The sequence below is a fragment of the Abramis brama genome (assembly GCF_963993115.1).
Source record: "Abramis brama genome assembly, chromosome: 6".
Classification (NCBI taxonomy): Eukaryota; Metazoa; Chordata; class Actinopteri; order Cypriniformes; family Leuciscidae; genus Abramis; species Abramis brama.
Genome location: NC_139968.1, coordinates 34,672,512 through 34,698,504, shown reverse-complemented (window position 1 = coordinate 34,698,504; position 25,993 = coordinate 34,672,512). Strand labels below are relative to the sequence as shown.

Genomic DNA, 25,993 nt, shown 5'->3' with positions numbered 1-25,993 from the left:
TCTGAACTACTTGGACGATTGGCTCGTTCTAGCGCAGTCAGAGACAGAACTTGTGTCTCACAGAACAGCGCTACTCGACCACCTGGAGGGTCTGGGTCTAGCGGTCAACTGGACCAAGAGCTCGCTCTCGCCCCGGCAGTCGATTTCCTTTCTCGGAATAGAACTGGACTCGGTGGCGATGACGGCCAGATTGTCGGAGCAGCGCGCGCGCCGCATCCAGCGCCTCGCTGCATCCTTCAAAGAAGGCAACCGGGTTCCCCTGAAGGCATTTCAGCGCATTCTGGGGCATATGGCCTCAGCTGCAGCAGTGCTTCAGCTGGGTTTACTGCGCATGCGCCCGCTTCAACGCTGGCTGAGAACGCGCGTATCCCATCGAGCCTGGGCGACCGGCGGCTCGCTAATCAGAGTGACTCAGGTCTGTGTCTCAGCCCTGCAGCCCTGGCTAGCAGCCGAATGGTATCACACGGGAGTGAATATGGGAGTGGTTTCACACCGGAAAGTTGTCTCAACAGACGCGTCCAACCTAGGTTGGGGAGCGCTCTTCGAAGGCAGACCGGTCTTTGGCCACTGGTCAGACCAGGAGAATCTCCTACACATAAACTGTCTAGAGATGCTCGCGGTCGAGAAAGCGCTCATGCACTTCCTCCCTTTCCTCCATGGTCACCATGTTCTAGTCCGCACGGACAACACTTCAGTAGTGGCCTATGTGAACCGCCAGGGCGGTGTCAGATCAAAGCAACTCTGCGCCCTGACGGAACGCCTCCTCGTATGGGCTCAGCACTCTCTGCGCTCTCTGAGAGCATCGCATGTGCCTGGCCATCTGAACGAGGGCCCCGACAGACTATCCAGGGACAACGTTCCCCCTGGGGAGTGGTCTCTACACCCCCAAACAGTCCAGTCGCTGTGGCGCCGCTTTGGCAGAGCGAAAGTCGACCTCTTTGCGTCAAAAGACAACGCACACTGCCCAGCGTTCTTTTCGAAGAGCGAGGACGCGCTGGCCCAGCCTTGGCCCAGCGGCCCGCTATATGCGTTTCCACCAGTCTCTCTGCTGCCTCAGGTCATCGAGAGAGTCAGGGAAGCGCGCCACACAGTGCTCCTCATAGCCCCGTTCTGGGAGAACCAAGCTTGGTTCCCGGAACTCATACAATTGGCAGACTCAGCCCCTTGGCCGATTCCGGTGCGGAGAGACCTTCTCTCTCAAGCCCGCGGCTCGATTTGGCATCCCCACCCAGAGCACTGGTCTCTGCATGCGTGGAGCCTCAACAATTACATGCTGATCTACCAGAAGGGGTGATGAACACGATCATACAATCTAGAGCCCCCTCCACGAGGCGGCTCTACACGTCTAAATGGTCTGTGTTTAACAAATGGTGCACTACCAGAGGGCTCAATCCACAGACATGTGGGGTCTCGCAAGTATTGTGCTTCCTTCAAGAGCTACTGGACGCGGGCAGGTCCCCCTCCACGCTCAAAGTCTATGTCGCGGCCATTTCAGCGCTCTCTGTTTCAGAGCCGGGCCGCGCATTAGGAAGGAACGAGTTTGTCATCCGCTTCCTTAGAGGAGCGAGGAGGATGAACCCCCCGCGACCCCCTTCGGTTCCTATGTGGGATCTTTCACTGGTCTTAGACGCACTGAAAGCACATCCCTTTGAACCCTTAGAAACTGTGGACATGAAATACCTCACGCTCAAAACCGTTTTTCTGATAGCACTGTCTTCAGTAAAACGTGTGGGAGACCTTCACGCGTTATCCACTAACGCTGCGTGCCTCGAGTTCGGACCCAATGACTCTAAAGTTATTCTCAGACCGAGGCATAGGTACGTCCCAAAAATTTTGGGCACTCCCTTCAGAGCGCAGGTCATTTCCCTTTCAGCCCTGCCGAATACTGGCTGCGAGGCAGATAGTCACCTCCTCTGCCCAGTTAGGGCGCTGAGAAGCTATATTTCGCGCTCCGCCGCCTTCAGGCGTTCAGAGCAGCTTTTTGTTTCGTTTGGTGGGCGCACCAAGGGTCTCGCCGCCTCGAAACACACCCTGTCCAGATGGATAGTCGATGCTATCGCAGCTGCTTACGCATCTAAAAACCTGCAGTGCCCTTTGGGCATTCGGGCACACTCCACCAGAGGCATGGCCTCATCGTGGGCGTGGTCCAGTGGGATTCCCATTCATGACATTTGTGCAGCGGCAGGCTGGGCCTCCCCCTCCACATTTGTTAGGTTTTACAACCTGGAAGTTCCCGCTTTGCAGGCCAAAGTGCTATCAGTCTAAGTCTCGCGTAAGCCAGCCCACTGTCTGTGCGCGGGCTACGCTGCTGATTTAGCTCTACTGGTTGAGCTACACTATATGGAAGTGTTAGTTGGACCGGCTGTGCCGCTCCCTGCCCCATATTATGTGCTTGTGTACTGTGGTATCTTGGCCGCCCAGCTCCGCTTCGCATTCCCTGGGCTCCCCATGGGATTCATTCAGGATGCTGGGCGCGCGCACGGCGTTGACAAAGGTGTTCCCGCAGCGTAAGCTAGCTTACGCAATACGAGAGAACCTCTCGTAAGAGAACGTACTCGGTTACTAAACGTAACCTCTGTTCTCTCTAGAGAGGGAACGAGTATTGCGTAACCCGCCGTGCTCTCGCCACGAGCTCATTTTCGCTTCATGCGACAGAAACCAGCGAAGCAGCCTCTGTTCCTTGCTTATATACGCTAAGCCACACCCCTAATGACGGGCTGTGACGCACTAAGCGCGCCAAGCGCGCTCATTGGACGTGACGTCACGCGCAAGGCTCAGCCATAGGCTGCTGCAGTTGCCGCAGAGCAGCCAATGGGCACGCGACTCGCTTGCCCTAGGTCTGCAGGCTGCCGCACTGCGTTGACAAGTTTTAAAAAATTAGGATAATTTTTGGCTTCAGTATCTCGAGAAAGGAGACTTTCCCGCAGCGTAAGCTAGCTTACGCAATACTCGTTCCCTCTCTAGAGAGAACAGAGGTTACGTTTAGTAACCGAGTACGATTCTCCTTTCCGCCACAATGCATTCCATTACGTCACGTTGGGGAGAGAATATTCCAAAGCCCGCCTTGAGAGCGTTGAGAGTGACTAGAGAGACGAGTAGTAGACGACAGTATTCAGATAGCGCAGATTATACAACACATCTCTAGTCACGAAAGACGCTAGGCGTGCCGCGTTCTCCTTTTTTACAAAGCGCTCGGGTGGTTGCGCCTCTGGAGGCGTCTGTCGTTGCTAAGCAACTATCAGCTGCGCTTGGTTGGTTCTTGTCACGTGACCTGCGGTGCGCTTGCGGCATTCTGAAAAGTTGAGATGTTTTTATCTCGATGCGGCGCGGACGCGCTTGGAAAAAACGAGCGCGTCGCACCGCGACCGCGTCGCTTCCATTATGAGCGCGCATACCGCGCGGCTACATTTGAAATAACGAACTTGCACGCGCAAAAGACGCGATATGTGAGTGGCCCCTCACCCCTCATTTACACTGCACACATGTGCGGTGCATTACGTCTGCAACAAGGTTTTATTCCGTCCTCCACGCAGTGCCAACTCACACCAGGAGCATTTCAGAAGCGGAGCGACTGGATGCGCGAGACCACGTGATTTGCCTGTCCAACGTGTTTTTTCTTGATTTTTGGGTTTCTACCATACAGTCTATGGTTTCTACCAAGGATATTGGTGTGTAATACGTTTGGGTTGTTGCACAGGGTGTTTATTTTGAATTTGACAAAGTTTTTTTTACTTTTATTTTGTATTTCCGGTGCGACTTGGACGCGCGTCCGTCAAAAATAGACTAGGCGCCTATATTTAGCGAAGCGGCGCGGAGAGCCGCTTCTGCGAAGCTTCTGAAACGCGCTGCGTGTAAACACAAGCATTGACTAGAAAGGGCGCGATCAGCTCCGGTAGCCGTGTCGCATCTGTAATGCGCCGCAGACGTGTGCGGTGTAAATGAGGGGTTAGGCTACAGCACAAGCTTTCCAACGCAGTTTCCATGGGACGGCACCGCCGGCGCCCACACAAGCACCTGCCAAACAGCGACAGACACGCGGCGGCTGTGTTTGCAACATTTTCACCGGAGGAAGAGGTAAACGCTTAGAAACACTTGGCAATGATGCTGTTACTGGAGCTAGTAGGCTATCAAAACGTGGAATAACTAATCATTAATGTGTTTACCACGTTGGGGGAAAGACTTAATTAGGGATTATCTGGAGGGGGTGGATAACAGGTGGGACTGGCAAATTAGCCCATAGCTAGCATGATGCCTTCTATTTCTAGATGAAGACAAAGTTTACCGGTAATTATCTGAACTAATGTCATGATCACTGCCACTAGATATAAAGAAAACGTTGATTTTTCACTCATTTTTCCCAGTCAGTCGCCATAGTTCTAATACAAACTGTATTGGCTGAGGCTACCTTTCCTCCACTTCTCCCCAACGTGACGTCATCACCGAATTGCGTAAAAAAAAACGTTCATACCAAAAAACGTAAAAAACTGGTCTTTAAGACCATTTTTGAGACATTTTAAAAATGGTATACATATCTTGAGTGATTAATGTACCCATTGATCAACAGTGGTGGTTAACCTGCAACATGGCCTTTTCATGATGAGTAATTTAATATTTTTTTTATGCAATTTTATATAACAATAAAGTTATTTCATTAAATGATTTATCTTTTAAATATAGAATGATGCACATTACAATAAATATGACAAATACAATATAAGAAAGACAATTAAAATAAACACAGTGCTTTAAATGTTGTTGTTTGATTATCAATGACACAGACAGCAGGTTTATTAGACTGACGTCTCTTTAAGACCTGATGCACGGATCCAATACATTAGAACACACCTGATTTCTTTCTCAGAAAAGTAATTTGCGTTACTTACCCCCAGCACTGTGCACAATATTGTGGTGGTGTTGAGATGCAAGACAATCCATCAGACGAGTTTAAGGGTATAGAGAAGTTTTATTGAGGATTACAGAGAGGTGGAAAAAAACATCTGTGTCTTTCTCCGTTCGTCTGTTTTTGCTCATTCACTACTCCCATTCAAAAGTGTTTTAATGCACAAAAAGTGTTAACAGAGTGCTTAAGAATTCAGTAGACTAGCTGATTCTTGCACATTATAAGCACAATTACACACAGAGACATGCATGAAGAAGTGCAGGATATAACAATGTAAGCTGACGCTCGATCGGCCCAAAGCCGGTGTTGTGAGCGAATGTTTGACTATTCTTTTTAACTCTTTAATGAAAATAATGTCAAAGATGGTTAGAATAATCAAATGTAACAATTTATTATGTCAGGTAAATGTATCATGCCAATTTCATAATCAATTCAAAGATAATCGATACAAAACATCAAAAGCTCTGGAATCATGGGCTCATCTGAGTAACAGAAGGCCCCGGTCTTCTTGTTGCATTTCCTTATATAGACAGAAACTTCTTTCACATGGAATGGAAATTTACATTCAGAGTTGACACCTTTTGGGGGTGGGAGACCATTTGTCTAGAGACCACCTTCCTTTGTGTGCCAGCTATCTCTAAACTCTTAAAACCGTATTACCTTTTGTTTTACTTGTTTGGAAATGAGACCTTTGTACCAGTCGCACTGAGACATTTCAAATGACACCAAACATTTATAAAACCGGATAATTGTTATTTAAACCATATAGATTGTGTGTAAATCTCATGTGATTTTAGCATAAGAGAGAGAGGGTGGGGGAAGAGGGAGAGAGATGTATTCTGAGGTGAGACTTTTGTCTCAAATGGTGAGTTCAAATGGTAATTTCCTTTGTTCTCTCAGAGAGTAGCTCTCTTACAACATCAATTTAAAGAAATAACGTAAAGTCATTTTAACATTATGCTCATTTAATGTAAATCATGAGACAGTGGAGATATTATTGTGTGCTGCTCTTTAAAAGAAAAAAAAAACGTTCACGATTTTGCTCAAATATAATTAAGTACAAGTATAAATCTGTTGTGTTGTGTCATTATACTTTGCTCTCAAACTGTGTTTGTCATGTTTACAGCATGTGAAGAACTTTTTTTTTGCTTCGTAATTGATTCTGATTGTTTTTTTTTTCCTGTACTTGAAAAACAAAGCAAGACAGAAAATGAGAAGTGAACAAATGATTAGAAAAGTATTGTAAAGCTCTGTGAGGCTCTTTTCAGTCTGTCATCTATAAATTAAGTTTGCCTTCATCATAATGTACAGGCCAGCCTTGTTCACAGCCCAACACAACGTAACGAGTGGACCTCTTCCCTCTAACATATTCACATCTCTCGACCCACTTTGTAATTTGTACGTGATCACAGGAAAAGGCTGGTTGCTCTTAAACAGGTTACCGCCCTGTGGAGTTCCCCCTCTGCCACAAACTGCTTTTCACAAGTTCACACTTACATACAATTAGAGAGGGTAAAGTTTAATGCGTATTTGGCATGCTGTACGGGGGGATGGCTCCGAGCTCGGAGTTCGGCCCAAACCCAGAGTAATCCCCCCGTATGTAAATGGTTATGGCTAGAAGTGTGGAGAAGGGGTGGTGGAGGGATGCTGCTAAACTGTCAATGGATTGAGGCGAGACAGCTGAATATATATATATATACCTCTTATCATTGATTGCTGAACTTTGTTAATACAACATCATTAATATTATTTGAATTTGCTTGTATGAAGGTGTTGACATCTTTGCAGCCATTTTCAGTGATGTCTCTCTTTCTCATTTCACTGTCACACTTCTGCTCACTCATATCAGGACCGAAATGCAGAATGAGTAATTTTTTATGAGTTTTATGAACTCCATGACCAGGGGCCGTATTCACAAAGCATTTTATCTTACCACTAGGAGTAGCCTACTCCTAAATCGCACTAAAAGATTTTAGCTAGGAGTTTTCTCTTAAAAGTTATTCACAACGCCTTTCAGACCTATTCCTAGTAAAGAAAAATGACAACTCCTAAACTAAGAGTGAGTCTTCGTTGCTATGGATGACGTCATTACTCATGCACGAGCTTGACTGAAGTGACCACCTTGATTGGCTGATGATTGTAACGCGGGAATGATTCCAAACCCCTCCCCTACGATGATGAGTGACAGGTACAGGTCTGAGAATGCGTGCGCTACACAAGTAGTGCGAAGGACGGAAGATGATGAATAACTGAATAAATAGCCTAAATGAATAAAGAGTAAGGCAAGACAAATAGCCTAGTAGCCTAATGAAACATATGGATTGATGCAATCTCTTTGCAACATTATTGAATTAATCTGTCACTATATGCCTCTGCCTACGTTTGCAAAGAGAAGAACATTTTAATTTGATTCACAATGAAACGTTACAATTAGTTTACATGCAATGAGTAGCCTAGTTTTGGTTGTTGTTGGTGGCGTTATTGCATCCCTAGTTATGCCTACAATGCAAAATTGTTCCCTCGCAATTGGAAGCTCCTGTAGCCGCCGAATACGCATTTCAAAACATCGCAACGTGAAATGCCACAAAAAGCGGTTTGTGAATAGGTCTTAGTGAGTTAGGAGTCCTCTCGACTTCTTTTAAGCTGTCCCAGGCTTAGGTGCTACTTTTAGGGCTAAAATGCTTCGTGAATTACTCCTAGTCAAAAAAATTAGGAGTCCTAAAGTTACGAGTGACACGTCCATTATTTTTAGGAGTTGCTCCTAAATTCGCCAGTTAGGAGCTACTTTTATCCTTAAAATTCTTTGTGAATACGGCCCCTGGTGAACAATACATACATCAAAACACCATTACTGACATTTCACTTATAAAGTAGGTTGTGATTAAGAAAATACTGTTGAGTATCACCTTTTTTTTACTTGCACATATATTAGTTACTTTAACCCAGCTCTGCACTGTTTCATACACACACAGTTCCGGTTCCTTTTGTTTTTCTGTATTTGTGTTAAAAAATAAAATATTGTATATCTTGCTGAGTAAAGCTCTTAAGCCCTCACCTTGTTGTTGTGGGTAAATCAATATTTTGCTGTCTTCTTTTGCCTGAAGGCTTTATGGTAATCAACATTACGGTAATGAACAAACCTTAGAAAATACTGATGAAACTTGCTCCAAACACAAGTTTAGACTCCACTATTGTCTGTCAGTATTGCTGGAGTTTTTATTTCAAACCTAATTTGACCTTTAAACACTGGACAAGGCAAACATGATCTTGATTGATGGGAATTTCATTTGTTATTTGCAAATATTCAAAAAGGAAAACATAACAAGTCCAGTTTCTACCACACCTGAGCTCCTTTATTCAGTTTTTTAAAATTATGTCAAATATTGTGTCGTGATTCACAGTGTTGATTTGATTGTTTTACTCTAGATTGGTGGTTGTCAGATCGGGTTTGTCACAGGGTAAGCCTGTGACTATGCACGGACTGAATACGCACACACACACGCACATTTCATACATACACCGGCGTCATGTTAACACGATCTGTTTGCCGGCACTGACAATCATGTATACACGGACTTGTGTAGAATTTGATGTTATTGTATGTTTAAAGGTGTGTTGTGCACGTCTTGTATGTTGGTACCTGGTTTACGTGAGTTATATGGGGAATCAGTGGCTGTAACATCAGTGTATAACATGATAGGATGTTGTCTTATATACAGAAATAAATCACCTCACCATTATTATTTGGTTTATATGGTTTATTAAGTACATAATAGTGTACTTTTAACTGTACACAGGTTTTTGTACTTTTGTAACTTTTAACAGTTAAAAGTACACAGGTTCGTCCTGTATGTTGGTACCTGGTTTACATGAGTTATATGGGGAATCAGTGGCTGTAACATCAGTGTATATAACATGATAGGATGTTGTCTTATGTACAGAAATAAATCACCTCACCATTTTTATTTGGTTTATTAAGTACAGTGTTAAGAGTGATACAAATATACTTACGACATTTGACGAGTCATTTGCCAAACCTGTTCAGTTAAAAATCCGGTCTATTTATACATGGTGTTTGCGCCATCTTGGTAGTCCGTGTGTGTGACGTCACCGGGGGTTCCATCCGTCATAGCTGTACAAAAGAAATGTTTTATGAGTTATTTGTTTTATTATTTGTGTGTACATAATGTGTGTGTTATGTGTGTATCTGCAGATATGAGTTGTTGTATGTATTATTGTTATTATTATATGTATATGTGATTTATGTGAAACAATTACCTTTTCAAATGGTATGTCCTGGACCAGGGTAGGAGTTAGGCCTATAAAAAGGCTCCAGAAATTTAGTATGGAAATGGGAAGTGCTGTTTGTGTCGTGCGGCCAGTGGCGGTCTTAACATAGAGGCATAGGTAGGTGGCTGCTTGGGGCCCCCTACCAGCGGTCGTAGTAGGGGGGCCCCCAACCAACCTCAAAAAAAAAAAAAAAAAAGAAGCCCCTTATCATCATAAATGCTTCAAAAGCATGGTACATTTTATTAATATTCTTAAGAAATACGTTGAAACGTTGAAGTAGTAGTTAAAATGTCCAGTTCATGGTTATCTGTCCCTACACATGCACCCCCTACTTTCACAATGAAATGGACTAGTCCGTAATCATGCGCGGCGCGAAAGATAAACACGCAGTGACAGGAGGACTGGGAAACAAACAGATACAAAGCAAGATGAGTCTAAACGCTAAAATGAAACGAAGTCAGAGCTGCCAACTCTCACGCATTCACCGTGAGACACACGCAATTGACACTTTTCACACGCTCTCACGCCACACATCCATTTTCTCACGCACAGAAAAATCGCGAAGAAAGAGGACACGGAGACCGACAGACTAGACAGAGCAGGTTACTTGTTATGATAAAAAAAAATCTCAGCTCTCAGATTCTGTCAATTTTATTACGAAATTCAAACAAAAAATACCGTTTTGGCGCTTGTAGATTTTACGTGACAGATCCCTAGCGCACGTGAACCGATCATCTCTACTAGCTAATAGTTATAAAGACCAATGAACACTGTTGAAAGATACAGTCCAACTTACCAAATTGTATATTCCTCATACATAATATCGACCAATCAGTGTTTTTCAACTGCGGAAAGGGGTGAATAAAACAGCTATAGAACAATAATTATTGAATGACAATATTGTCACATATAACATTTACCTCAGAAAAGCCAAATAATGACCATAATATAGACTATAGCATGTTTGTTGGCTATAAAAAAAAAGAGCTATAGAGTATTTTGCTAAATATGTGTAGGCCTACTATATTACATATTTAGTATATTTTTACTTAAATCAGTAAATAAAGTTGTTGTTATAATAAAAACGCATTGTTTAATTTGAGTTATTTTTAACCTTAAATAATACTAAAAGCTGATAGGCCTCTCTGTATGTTTACAGCATTGTGAGGTTTTTTTTTTTTCTTGAGAAAAATTTACGCCTATCTTGTGTACCTAATATTTATCCAAATGAGTCAATATTGAATCAAATCACAAGCATTGAATTGAAATCGTGAAATTTGTGTCAAGCAATAATAAAAAGACGTAGCTCAAGAGAGGAGATCCATGGGGGCAGGGTAGCTAGATTTGCCAACTGGACACAAGCTGGGGTCTGATCAGCCACAGTTGGGTCACCTGGATGAGGGTGTATGATGTTGAAAGACCCGAAACACCCAATGATTCCAGGAACATCACTGAAGATGTGTCCAGTAACATCAGTAGATGTATTTGCACAGCTGATGCAAGATTTTTCAGGTCCTGGGCGGGACCTCGACTGCAGTGGCATATAGATTGCCTCGAGTTAATTGCAGTATTCCTTGCCCTCGGTCGGTTTCTCCCATTGCTGCAGGATGCATATACTGGTCCGGACGGACAACACATTGACCATTGCGTACATCATTCTCGAAGGTTGTCTACGCTCCCGTCGCATGTTGTAACTCGCCCACCATCTCCTCTTCTGGCTTTTGAGCTCAAATGTGCAGCTGACGCGCTCACAGCAGCTCACACTCCCAGGAGAGTGGAGACTCCACCCCCAGTAAGGTCGCTTAAAGGCGCTTTGGAGTTGCTCAGGTGGACCTGTTTGCCACTACGGACACGTCCCACTGCCAGTTGTTCTATTCCCTGACTGAGGGGATCCTCGGCAAGGATGCACTGGCACACAGTGGCTCCCAGTGAGCCTATACTCGCACAGACCCTGTGCAAGATCAGGGAGGATTGAAGAGCAGGTCTTGATGGTTGCACCATACTGGCCCACCCGGACCTGGTTCCCAGAACTCAAGCTCCTTGCGACAGACCTTCCTTGGTGGATTCCCCTTTCTCAGGAACGGAGCATCATAAGGTGCCCACGTTAAGACTTCTAGAACCTCTACGTGTGGTCTCTGGAAAGGACGCCGAGGTTTTTAGTGACCTACCCTCAGTGGCAGTAGACACTCTCACTTCAGCTAGAGCCCCCTCTACGAGGCGTGCTTATGCTTGGAAGTGGAACCTGTTTGTTGAATCGGGCTCTTCTCACCAGGAGGACCCCCGTAAATGTCCAATCAGAGTCATTCTTTCCTTTCTGCAAGAAGGGTTGGAGTGAAGGCTGTCTCCCTCCACCCTGAAAATGTATGTTACTGCTATCATCTTACATCACAATGCAGTAGAAGGTAAGTCGGTGGGAAAGCACGACCTGTTAATCAGGTTCCTGAGAGGAGCGAGAAGGTTGAACCCTCATTGACCTCGCCTCATCCCCTATTGGGACCTCTGTCTTACCGGCCCTGCAGAGAGCTCCCTTTGCAGTCAATTGAGATTCATATCCAAAATATAAGTAATACAAATGTTAGTAGTTAACTGCATGAAACAAGTTGACTGTTGATTAACCAAGCTCTCCATTAAACGACCCTAACAGCCCTAAAATTGAATAAAATATAAAATATTATAGACACTTCATATTTGATAGTTTTAGATGATAATTGCATTTAACAGATTACACCTTCAATAAAACATTTGCAATTGTTTTGTAAAAAGTGTTTTTTTATGCATGTTTGGACTGAGTTTTCCCTGCATTTACACTGTTCTGACCAGCAGGGGTCACCAACAGTGAATCATTTTGTGAAGCAAAATGAAAAGCTTTGTTTCTCCCATCATAGCAACAGATGGCAAACTGTCTGAGGCAGGACATTGTGAGAAGAGAAACCTCCAAATCTCTGCTTGCTGTGCTTCTTTGGCAGCAGCACAGAGGAAAACAGAATGGAGAGGGAGAGAACAGACAATAAAACAAACTCAGCCACCCATCGATCATGACATTACAACATGTTGTTGACGTAACAACAACCATTATAAAGTTGCTATAAAGTAGCATCAGTGTTGAAATCATTTATAACGCAATGTATTATATATTATATATATTATATATTATAACTTATATCAATATTATCAACAAAAATATTTTAAATACATACAGATTCCAGCCATTATGAATGAATTATGTTTTAAATAAAATGTATCACATAAACATGCAAATATTCATTTCCTTGTTCATTTCCTTGTTTCAGAAAAGAAAACCATCCTCTATTAATTCTATTTACATATTTACAATGAGCACCAGAAAAAAAGAAGAAAAAAAATCAAAAATTGGGGACAAGAATGCTGCCAAAAGAAAGAACCAAGAAAAACTTTAAGTCTAAAGCTAAATGCTAGACTGAACAGAGTATTTAAGTGAAGGCAATCGTCTCAAAACAGTGATAATAGTCTACAAGACAAACACAAAATACAATATTTAAAGTCCCTGTAAAGACAATTCAAAAAAAAAATTCTAAACGCATTATGTTAGAAATGTATTGCTAAAACATATTACAAAGACTTTGAACTGTGAAGTACTGAATTGTGGAGTTAGACCGTTAAACATTGCTGTGTTCCGGATTTTTTGGGCGGGGCTAAAACGGTGGCTCAATGACGCACTGGAGCCCCTGAGCTCCTGGACACGCCCCTACTCGATGACGCACTGGAACCCCTGACGCTGGCCCCTCCCCTAACAATATAGCACATTCACATCAGTTTGCCGAATGCGCGAGTTAGCCTACTGTCAGTACTAGTACAGCCTACAGTTTGCTAGCTAGCTATGCCTTCGTCACGGAAATGCGTACTACCTGGATGCGATCACGTACAAAACAGATCGGTGTCCTTATTTAAATTTCCTTAAAACGATCACATCAAGAAGAGGTGGATTAATTTTGTGAAGAGCCACCTTGATGGACAGCTGAGGATCACCGCCAAAACCCGCTTCTGTAGTGATCATTTTACACGGGATAGTTTTATAAACTTCCGTCGGAGACAACTGGGATTCACTGATAATCCGCTGTTACTGGTAAATGGGGCCGAACCGACTATCTCCCGTCTCGGCCTTCATCCTCCCGTCGACCACCAATGAGTGTAAGTTGCCTTGTGTGCTTATGTTATAATTATAGTAGGTAGTCCACTCCAGGCTCGTACATGTATGGCTTTGTAAAACCTAGTAGCATCCATTCCGTCTGTAGCGGTGACAGTTGAGTGTGGCGACGGCAGCTTTCCCGCGAGTGGGCGTGGTTTCAGCGCAGCCAGCAGACACGCCCCCAGCGTTTGAGAGCAGAGACTAATGCTCATTTTTTTCAAGATTTTGATAGCTTATTTTATGTACTTGCCGGCTTTTTTTATCATTCAAATTTGGCTGGGTGGCTAATAACACATTTTTCTGTGGTGTGACAAACTCAGAACACATACTTAATTTTGACTTTACAGGGACTTTAAATAAAAACAATCACATGTCAATCTTAACACAATAAAACAGCACCTCATAAAATGCCACGTTATTTTCACAACTTCAGGTATAGGAAAACGGAACGTTGCACATTTCAACGAACAAGTCTATATTTCTACCAAATAAAGACTTTAATTTAATTACAATCTTTTATCAAGTATACAAACATTTGTATGTTACTATATTGCTGTAACACTCCAGACAAACGTCACATCAAGTAGGCCTATGTTTCAGGTTTAATGCCAGAGACATTAAACTTTTAACAGTCTGTATCATATATGCATTCAATTACAGGCATTTATCAGAATAAATACATTTAGCAAAGTGTTTTACCAACTTTTAAATAAATCAATGAATTTCAAAGCTTATTAAGGCTGGTTTTTGGTTCCAGTGTAGCTGCTGGAGAGTGTTTTCTGATGAAGGTAGATAAGTACGAGTTAATGTTAGTGTTTAAACCATAAATATTAGCAACATAATTACGTCACACTTTTCCAGGAACAGCAACAATACCAGTAAAAACCCCTACAGAATCAGCAGTGCAGAATGTCCTTGTTATCCTGGTCATAATGCCCGCCTTGAGGTAATTGTAAAAAAACATATGCAAATAGCCCCGCCTCCACTCATTCATTTACACCAGCTCACAGATTCTCTCTGCCAACTTGAGGTAAACTCTGCACAATGATATCGCTCTCTAAAACGTCAGACACATACGGGTCATTTATGATTCGCCTTTTGCTTGACTATTGTCAAACAGCTGTGTTACTAATGCTACACAAACCATGTTCCCGTTCGCATCTCAGAGTCAGAAAGCTGCCTCAGTATCCGTACAAACGCTTTGAACAACTCAGAACATCAGTGGAGAACGGCATATAATTCATCGTAACATCATAATATACATCATACACCTGCTATATTGCTAAATCTATTTGATTTTTCCTATCTACAGTAAAATATACTGGGACAACCTGTCATCTCTCGAGACTTCCCTTCTAGTTTGCTGTTAATGATATGCTAAAGCCCGCCGGAGCGTTGATCTGATTGGTTACAAGGTAGTTTGTGACGTCAGAAGCACCAGCGATTTCAAACCGTGTTTTTGAGACTGTCTTTGGTTCACTGCAGTTTTAAGGAGAAAATACTCAGCAATGGTGTTGACTTATGAATTTACACATGGTTTGTCTTAAAGCATATTAAAGACACCACATAGACATATTAACAACATTAAAAGCTGCATTTTAAATCATTATTTTTTATATATATATAATTCTAACAAATCATTTTTGGATGTGATATTTAAATTGGTATGTAATAGGTGAAATTTTACTGGTATTGGTACCGACTGCTGAAATCCTGGAATCGCGACACAGTTACTCCGTGAACGAAGAGAGTTTCAGCTGATCATCTTTACTTTACTAGTAAGAAGTTTAGGAACTCTTTACAAGTGAAGTTGTGGAATCTTTGACGGCTAACATTGCAAGGATGATTGATTCTAAACTAGAACTGATTTTGGAGAAAATTCAAGATGTTACAAAAGAAGTGCAGCGTACTAATAACCGAGTGAAAGAAGCGGAGCAAAGAATCCTACTTCTTGAAAATGCGGCCACTGGGACTGAGAGTCGAGCTATAGAGATTGAAAAGACAATCGATTCCCAAACCAAGCGATTAGATGGTCAGGAAACAGAGGGCACGTCGTAATTTGAGGATCATTGGCCTTCCAGAGAAGATCTGGCTGTGGTTAACTTTACGGAAAAATGGATTTAGCAAGATTTTAGGAAATTTTAGGATAGCACGCATTGCAATTTATGCGCGAAAATGAGTTTAGTAGTGTTTAGGTTTAGTAGTGGTGTACTGTATGTATCTAATCTACGCTTGGCTAGGATTAGTGGTGTGGAGTGCGTGTGTAATAAAGTGCTTATCATACGCACGCAAAAACTCATTTTCGTTTATAAATTGCACGGAAAACAATGCATGCTATGCATTTTCATGCGATCAGGCTGGGAGACAAAGCACAGGCAAGTTAAACTGGAACAAGCACACAGGATTGGCACCATAGGGCCAAGAGGTATAACTTTACTCATTTCCTAATTCTCTTCAGTGTCCCTTTCAATGAAAGTATTAACCAGCTAAACTATGTTTTACTAGCAGCCTCAGCCTGAATCTGAAGTATGTGTCCTCCTCCTCACAGATCAGGTGGTAAGCAATCAGGAATCAGATCAGGTATCATCACCCTCCTGTAAGAAAACAGATTCACAGAAGGTTAAAGTGATGAGATACACAACAAACACAAACACACTACAGACTGAATTTTGTTTTTTCCTGTTGCTTGTAAGAGGTTTAAATTTCCTAAATATTGTGTCAAAACACTGTCATAAGATGCATCACATCTTTTGTGCTACAGTAATATAAACCTGAAGTATTATGATTTCAATATCACATTGAAAATGCTTAAAAAATTCTGTCATCCTATACTCACCCTCATGTTGTTTCAAACCTGTATGATTTTCTTTCTTCTGCTGAACAGATAGGAAGATATTTAGAATAATATCAGTAACCAGACAGTTTCTGGTCTCATTGACTTCCATAGTATATATATTTTTTTTTTAGTATATGTTTTTCCTACTATGGAAGTCAATGAGACCAGACACTGTCTGGTTACTGACATTCTTCTAAATATCTTCCTTTCTGTTCAGCAGAGGAAAGAAATTCATACAGGTTTGAAACAACATGAGGGTGAGTATATGATGACAGAATTTTTATTTTAAAGTGGAGTATCCCTTTAAACTGTTGTATTGGCGTTTTATAATAAGACTGAATAAAAATAATAACTTTGGTAGTTATTGGTGTTTTTGATTGTTTAGTTGTTTCACTAGTGAATATTTGCTTCTGTACTATTAAAAAAGATCACTTTGAAGTGTACATTTCTGCTACACACATAATTCTAATAATATAAAAATATATTCATACCACTGTTCTTTTAAAGGCATTTTTGCCCAGTAAATTTCTTATATCTTGTTAAATCAGCTGTATGTTATATCTTGTTAAATCAGCTGTATGTAATACTTACACTCTGTGGTACTGCTGCATGGCCCATGCGGTGACGATAGTAAATCACAGCAGCAGTTACAGCAGCACCAAACACCAGCAGAACACCAACAACTATTCCTGCTACAGCTCCTGAAGACAGACCTGAACCTGGAGATAAACCTGAATCTGGAACAGCTACAGTACAGAGAAACAGACATTATTACGAGAGTGAATGATACTACATCCAGTATTTAACAAAACAGTAATGATTTAATTGATAAATGACACCATAGCAACAGCAGTTAAAACAGCATCAGCACTGAGAGATCAACTGGAAACACTGTTCACAGGAAAACTGCATTTTCATGGTAATAACATTAGTTAAAGTGCCATTGAGTCAAAACTTCAGGTTTTTAAACAGTCCAAAAGCCAACATTTATTGGGTTGACTTAAAAATACTGAACTGTTTTTTTAAACTCCTCCAAGGAAAAATGCATTGAAAGATTGAATTATACACTCACCAATGACAGTACGATTGAATCTCTTCACACTAGTGATGCTGAAGCTGCTGTTGTTGATGATGATCTGTAGTTTATAGAGTCCAGAGTCTGTGTTTGTGGTGTTTGTGATGGTCAGAGATCCAGTCTGAAGATCCAGCTTCAGTCTGTCTCTGAATCTCTCTTTACACTGAACATCTGTACAGATCTCACTCTGATTTCCAGTGATTTCAGCGACGAGAATGTCATTAAAATACCATGTAATAACATCATGTGTGTTTTTTATTACACCAGGATCTAAAGTAACAGATTCTCCCTCGTTTCTCTTCACTTCATCTATTTCAGCAGCAGGAACACCTGAAACACAAACCAACAGATGCTGGAGGATCTTTTGCTGATGAAAAAAACAACAACAAACCCTCCACAACATGAAAGAACTGTGATCATGAATGCGAATGCACAAGCTCTTTCTTGACTTTCACTCTGAAATAGAAAGTTTGTGCTTTTAAAACAGATTTTACATCCTTATTTGATATCAAATCCTCATTTAAACATATAATAATAGAAGTCAGAGATGGCATGATTATACCTGACATCTCTATTTGAACTCAACTGAAGCTTCCTGTGAAAGCTAATATATTTATCATCATAGGTCTTTATAGTTATTGTTCTTGTGAGAATGGGCCTTTAGTTTTATATCAAACTAAGCTATTTAATGATGTAAAGTGAGATAATTCTATAAACTGCACTTGTATGTGTCCAAGAGTGTGAAGAATGTGTAGAATGTGAAGTTTTAGCTCAAAATACCACACAGATATGTTTATATAGCATGTTAAAATTGTCACTTTTTGAGTGAGTAAAAACACACCATTTTGTATCTGTCCTATAAATGCAAATGAGATTCAATAACGCAGACACACACTGAAACCTGGAGGAATGTCTTGTAGTCCCTACCATCTGTTTGTTGTATTCCTTAAAAAGCCATTTCTTCAAAAGAAAATATCTCCATTTGCTTTGAACTTTGAGCGCTGTAACTTTGCAGATGTTGTTTGTGCTCACACAGCAACATTACACACTAACTAAAGTTAGAAAAGTGAAATCATAATCATTCAACCACCCCTTTAAACATTTATAAACTGTATTTAAACATTCATTAAATGACTCACCAGTGACAGAAACACCGAAGATCTTGTCACTGCTGCTTTTGCTGCTGATGATCTTCAGTTCATAAAGTCCAGAGTCTGTGATATTTGTGATGGTCAGAGATCCAGTCTGATGATCCAGCTTCAGTCTGTCTCTGAATCTCTCAGTACCTTCATTACACTGAACATCTGTACAGATAAAACTGAGATCTCCACTGATTTGAGCTATACGAGTGTCCTTAAAGTACCATTTAATATCATCTTGTAGGCTTGTTTGAACACCAGTGTGAAGAGTGATTGAATCTCCCTCTATCACTGACACTGACACTTCATCTGATCCAACACCGAAAACACCTGAAGAAGAAACACAAGCCACACAAAAATATACAATAGTGCTGTGAATTTTATATGACGATTTTGATTTAAGAAATATGTCTGAATAACTTTCTGACTGTATCTTCCTAACCCTTAAAGGTCCCGTTCTACGTGATCCCATGTTTCAAACTTTAGTTAGTGTGTAATGTTGTTGTTAGAGTATAAATAATATCTGTAGAATTATAAAGCTCAAAGTTCAATGCCAAGCGAGATATTTTATTTAACAGAAGTTGACTACAAAAAACGGCTCGATTGGACTACACCCCTCTACTTCCGTCATTAGTGACATCACCAGAACCGTGTTTAGACTAACCTCCGCCCACAGGAACACAGGCGTATTGATGGCGAAATGTCAACAGATGGTTGATGTTTATCTATAATCGAATACCGCAAAAGTTTAATTCGAAGTTAGTTTGCTCTGTCCATTTCACCACGGACTGTTTTTCTAACCTGGGATAATATCAAGCAGGCTTCTCTCAGCGTTTCATACTGACGAAGGGGACAATTTCAACTATATTCCAGCAAGCGGTAAGTACAAGTAGTGATTTAATATGGAAGTAGCGATCAACTTCACATCGTTTCTCTTAGTAGGATGAAAATAATCTAACTTAAACTGTGATTAATATACAGAAAGCGATCAAAGAACAATCCCTTTCCAATCGTCCAAGCTGTCAATCACACAGCGCGAGTTTATGGACACTTGCCAACACTCGTTATGAAATCAATGACGCTGTTACACTGCACAACGAAGCTCTTACTGTATTTATATGCCTCATGTTTGCATTGGTGAAATCATTAGTGAGTGCAGAAACTGCGTTGCAATGATAAGATCTTTTTTCACGCGATCAACAGGCTGTCATCTGCTCAATGCTCATCACTGCAATTTTTTATGTGACTGAAAGAGATCTAAATACTTAAAAAACTTCTCACGATTCGTTAATCCCGATAGCTGTAATAGTAAAAACGTATAATAGCTGTAATAGTAAAAGTTTTCCAGATAGTTCCACATGTAATGCCAGATATTTCATATGCAAGCATTTCAGCCAATCACAGCAGAGGGCGTTTACACTGAAGTCTCACAGTAGACACGCCCCTTCAAACAGAGTGTTCAAACCAGGGAATGAAATCAGGCTAGGAAATATGCCTTTTATTTCTAAATTATAAAAAATTTTGATCTAAAAAACATACTAACATTATAAGGGCACCCCTGGAAACATGATAAAATAATAAAAATAATCCATGGAATGGGACCTTTAAGACCATGATTAGCTTGTTCAGGTGTGTTTTATTAGGGTTAGAAACCTTAGTGTTTACACAACACCTTTTTCAACTAAAATCATAAAACCTTTTATGCGTTTTGGACGTTAGTTTACACTACAACTGCGTTTTGGGTGCCTGAAAACACAAAGTTTTGAAAACGGTATCCGTGTAAACAGCAAACATACGAATCTCTGAAGATGATGACGTCATGCACATGCGTATTACGTGTTCAGATAGTGTTTCATCGCCATCTAATGGCCTGGTAGCAGAGTACTTAATCGGTTTCACGGATCCGTGTGAATGGGGATTGTTTAGACAATGGTTTCGTCTGGCAAAGACTGAGCTTCTCGTCCTCCCTGCCAATTCATCTCTACAGCACGACTTCACTATCCAGCTAGATTCATCATCAATCACCCCATCAAGGTCGGTCAGAAATCTTGGAGCAACATTTAATGACCAGCTGAACTTCACAGATCACATTTCAAAGACAGCTCGATCATGCAGGTTTGCACTGCACAACATCAGGAAGATCAGGCCTTTCCTAACTGAGCACGCAACACAACTCCTCGTCCAGGCCCTGGTCATTTCTAGGCTTGACTGCTGCAATGTTCTTCTGGCTGGACTTCCATCATGTGCAACTAAACCTCTGCAAATGATCCAGAACGCTGCAGCTCGTCTTGTCTTCAACGAGCCCAAGAGGGCCCATGTCACTCCTCTGTTCATCTCTCTGCACTGGCTACCTCTCGCTGCTCGCATCAAGTTCAAGGCATTGACACCTGCTTACAGATCTGTCACAGGCTCAGCTCCCTCCTACTTTCACTCACTCCTACAAACCTACATCCCTACCAGAAGCCTACGATCAGTCAACGAGCGACGTCTCATGGTTCCATCACAGAAAGCCACAAAATCACTTTCCAGAACATTCTCATTCACAGTTCCATGCTGGTGGAATGATCTCCCGCCAGCAGCCATATCACCCTGTAGCCCAAGACTGGTTGCCCACTGAAGCTAAGCAGGGCTGAGCCTGGTTAGTACCTGGATGGGAGACCTCCTGAGAAAACCAGGTTGCTGCTGGAAGAGGTGTTAGTGAGGCCAGCAGGGGGTGCTCACCCTGTGGTCTGTGTGGGTCCTAACACCCCAGTGTAGTGACGGGGACACTATACTGTCAAAGAGCACCGTCCTTCGGATGAGATGTTAAACCGAGGTCCTGACTCTCTGTGGTCATTAAAAATCCCATGGCACTTCTCGTAAAGAGTAGGGGTGTAACCCCGGTGTCCTGGCCACATTCTACCCATTGGCCCTTACCAATCATGGCCTCCTAATAATCCCCTTCCATTGAAGTGGCTCTATCACTCTCTCTCCTCTCCACCTATAGCTGGTGTGTGGTGAGCGCACTGGCACCGTTGTACTGTGGCTGCCGTCGCATCATCCAAGTGGATGCTACACACTGGTGGTGGTTGAGGAGAGATTCCCTGATATGATTGTAAAGCGCTTTGGGTGTACAGTAGTACATATGAAAGCGCTATATAAATGCCTCATTCTATTCTATTCCCTACAGCCATCCAGAATGCAGAATCCCTGACAACATTCAAAAGACAGCTGAAAACCCATCTCTTCCGTGAGCACTTAACCTTATGAAGGGGGTGAATTGGAATCCACTGCTGCTTCAATGTATATGTAATGAGTGATTACAATCAAGGTATTAATCAATATTTTTCCTTCTAAATATCAAATGAGCTGAATTACTTCTCTGGAGATTTTATTTTGTTATTGAAATTACCAGTGTGATAACTGAAATGTTATTTTCATGTATTATTTTTGATGTCAGTATTTGATATCTGAATGCAGTAACATTGCTTGCCTATTTATCCCAGCTTCCAGAAATTAAATAGGAACTGATTTTGTGTTTGAGAAAGGTCTTCAACATGTTAAAACACATAGGGGTCATTGAAGTCTATAGTTTAAGGGACCATTTGTCAGTTAAAGCCTATATTTTCCATTTAGACCAAAGTGTCCTATCCTGAGAGAAAGAACTTGTTATCTTGATGTTTTGAGACGAGACTCTTGTTTATAGTTAGAGTCTGGCCAAATCCAACCTTGGAAAAGATGTGTGTCGGTGTGTGTGTTAGTCTTCTTGCTTACAGGTTAAAGGGATACTTCACTTTTTTTGGAAATAGGCTCATTTTACAACTCCCCCAGAGTTAAACAGTTGAGTTTGACCATTTTCGAATCCATTCAGCCAATCTCCGGGTCTGGCAGTACCACTTTTAGCATAGCTTAGCATAGATCATTGAATCGGACAGGACCATTAGCATCTCTCTCAAAAAAATGACCAAAGAGTTTCGATATTTTTCCTATTTTAAACTTGACTCTTCCGTAGTTACATCGTGTACTAAGACTGACGGAAAATGTAAAGTTGTGATTTTCTAGGCTGATATGGCTAGGAACTATACTCTCATTCCTGCATAATAATCTGCTCCCATACCATGAGTCCAGCAGGCGTAATGATATGACACAGCGCCTGAAAATAGGTCTAATAGGTTAGATAAACTTAGTCCCGGTCTCTCGTAAATCTCATAAATCTCTTGTCTCAGGGGGATATGAGGGTGGAAAGCATGGTACTTTCTACATGGTATTTTCTACTAATACAAAGCTTAATGCTATATCCTGAAGTATCCCTTTAATATTGTGTGTTGCTACCTGGATGATCAAAAGCTGCAAATGTTCACTGATGCTCTATGCAAAAAAAAAAAAAAAACTCAATAAAGGGATAATTCTAGCCTGACGTCGTCATACTCAGATTCTAGTCAGAATGTGAGTCTGATACTGCTCCATTGAGATTTGATTATGGGGTGTGTCTCAACCGAACCAGGAAAAAAAAAACCTCTGCACTCAATTGGATAGACCTACAACCAATCAGAGCAACGGAGTAAATGACGCATGCTCTTCATTCATATTTTCAACCAACAAAATGTCGCGGCTCTCTGTTCCTCTTTTAAAATGAATGCGCTGTGGATATCTTCTATAACAGACGCGATGGCGGAATCTACACATGATGTTTCATAAAGTTCGGGAGGAGCACGTACAAATAATCAATCCAATATCAACTTGTCATCAAACAATACCATGTCTAACGTTACCCTATCTATCAGCATGAGGAAGCATATTCACTCTGTCAACTTACCTAACACTCCTTGACAGTTTTTCAGCATCCCTCCACCACCCCGAATCCTCACTCTTGTCTTGTTCTCTCACAACCAGGAATACGGGGGAGTATGGCTACCGAGCCCACAGCCCTCTCCTCGGACAGCACGTCATATACGCATTTATTCTATCGACTTATTTGTGTGAAATCTTATATACGCATTTATTCTATCTGACTTATTTGTAAATGTGAACTCGTGAAATCTCAATTCTCCAGCAGCAGTCGTCTTTGTTGTAAACTAATTCAAATCAAGCGCTCTTTGGTGACGTGGATGATTACGTTACCGTTGCTCATCTGTCCATCATCGTATAAAGCCCGCCCTGACAATTTGATTGGTCCGAACAATTTTTGTTCGGGCATAATAGCTCCTCAACGGATCGAGTCCAGACCGAACTTCCCGACCAAAAAATGTTGTGGGCGGGGTTCGGGCTGGCACCCAGGCTAGGATAATTCACCCAAAAAGTGAAAATTAGCCCATGATTTACTCACCTTCAAGCCATTCTAGGTGTATATGACATTCTTCTTTCAGATGAAAACAACTGTAGTTATATTAAAAATGTCCTGGCTCTTCCAAGCTTTAAAATGGCAGTGATCGGGCTGTATATTTTTTGAAGTCCATCAAAGTGCTAGGCTGGATGGCAGTCGAACTTAGCCCCGCCCACAACATTTTTAGGTCGGGAAGTTCGGTCTGGACTTGATCCGTTGTGGTGCTATTATGTCCGAACAAAAGCTGTTCGGACCAATCAAATTAACAGGGTGGGCTTTATACGATGATGGACAGATGATCAACAGTAACATAATCATCCATGTCACCAACGAGTGCTTGGGTTGAATTCGTTTACAACTAAGATGACTGCCGCTGGAGAATTGAGATTTCACGAGTTCACACTTACAAATAAGTCAGATAGGATAAATGCATATTTGGCGTGCTGTCCGAGGAGAGGCTGCGGGCTCGGTATTCGGCCCTAAGCCAAAGTGGATGGATGCAAAACAGAAACAACCACTGCCATTTTAAACCTTGTTTTTAATATAACTCAGATTGTATTCGTCTCAAAGAAGAATGTCATATACACATAGGACGACTTGAGGGTGAGTAGATCATAGGCTAATTTTCATTTTTGGCTGAACTATCCCTTTAAAAGCCAGTGGGTGAAAACCTTTGAATAGGAGGATTGGAAATTGTTCTTATTTAATTTAAAGATCTTATTTTTTAGTACTGCCCAGCAGAAGTTACATAAAGTACTTACAGATTTTACAGAAGACAAAATAAGAACAATTTAACCCCCTACCCTGAAAAGTTTACTGTAAAATGTTGACCTATATGTAAACATCTGTTATTTAATAAAAGATTTGTTGCCGTGCTAAAATAAACACAACATGTAATCTATGATCTCTCATTTATTTATTTTTTTAATTATTTATATTTTTCAGATTCTGCAAGGTGTAACTTATGACTTCAGCTATTAAGAGAAACAAAGTGCTATATGCTGATAAAATATTATAGAGCTGAGCATGTATAAACAAAACAGGAGAGAGATCAGTTAACAGGTGTTACACCCCATTCTGTGACTTTAGGCGATAGTAACCAGATCCATAATCCCAACAATAACCTGAATCCCTCCATCTCTCCAACGTCTACATTCACACAAACACCGGAAGAAAGATTGTAACAAGCAAAGGTCTTACCATTGTCGAGTAAAAACAAGATCACTGCGAGCAAATTAAAGAGAAACTTCATTTTCCCAACTTTTTCCCTCAGAAAATGAATGCAGATTCTGATTCATTGGAGACGTAGTTCTTTCGCTGTGTATTCCATTGCTTATTCCTAACTATCAGGAAGGCAGAACTCAGGTGAAGAAGAAGAGGGAAAACCATGAACAGAGTCCTGATGGAAAAAAGATAGCGTCTCCTTTTGTCCCATGCGCATCTAGTGATAGATATTTAACTATACTCAATGTTTTAACTACACACTCTCACTTTGGGAAGCATCATTCTTATTTAATTTCACGATTCACTAGTTCGACTGCCCATTCAGACTTGAAGGTTAATAGTAAACTAACCTGTTTATGCTAGGCTACTATTAGTCTCCCTCCCCACCCCCACTGTTTAACTCCATACAGAGAGAGAGAGAGAACACAAAACAAATGCCACCTGTCAACCAATGCAAATAGGGGAATAAAAGCTAGGCTTTGTGTTGCTTAAGATAGGCAGGATATTTCGGACCCTTTGGATACTTTTGCACTGAACTCCAAAAGATCTCCAAACCGATATTCTGATAAATAGGCTGCACAAATGAAAGAAGCATACATAATTGCAAGTGCAAACAGCAAATCTAGTGAAACGGGGGAAAAATATTCCGATCATCAGTCAAAAGGAATTGTTGTCCAAACCGGTTGACCAGAAAAACTTCAGGATAGTAATTCATAATAAAGATGAAACATTACTAATATCAGCAGTACAGGCTTAATTCAGTTATTTCTTGTAGGGGAAGATATTTTTTCATGTAAAAAATACATTACTTGGGTTTATCTTCCACAAAAGTGTAAACATTGAGCCTCCCCCAGCACCATCTGTGCTGCGCTTCGCATAGATCTATCAGCCGATAGCATGATTTTGTGGTGTGTGTGCTTTAACAGGCGGAGCCAGACAGTGTCAGCCTCTGTGGTTACAGACGTGCAAGACAAAATTAGCTGCATTTAGAGCTTCAAAGATTAAACAGGTCATAAACATGTTAAAGCAAATGCAGCATTATGATGAAATGTGCAATAAATG

The 25,993-nt window shown here is 41.4% G+C and overlaps 1 protein-coding gene across 2 annotated transcripts; it reads right to left on the bottom strand.

Moving 5' to 3' along the window:
- Positions 1-13,582: 13,582 nt before the first annotated feature.
- LOC311084493 (uncharacterized protein) lies at positions 13,583-25,309 on the bottom strand. 2 transcript variants are annotated; one of them, XM_084116556.1, is made up of 5 exons: positions 24,908-25,309; positions 18,406-18,735; positions 17,264-17,596; positions 16,783-16,937; positions 13,583-15,949 (listed from the first exon to the last, which is right to left on the bottom strand). In XM_084116556.1, exons 1-5 carry the CDS (start codon positions 24,957-24,959, stop codon positions 15,932-15,934), a joined length of 888 nt encoding a protein of 295 aa, XP_083972682.1. In that variant the 5' UTR covers positions 24,960-25,309; the 3' UTR covers positions 13,583-15,931. The 2 variants fall into 2 exon arrangements, with proteins under 2 accessions (XP_083972682.1, XP_083972681.1); XM_084116555.1 differs by lacking the exon at positions 24,908-25,309 and having other exon boundaries at positions 18,406-19,007.
- Between the last annotated feature and the right edge of the window lie 684 nt (positions 25,310-25,993).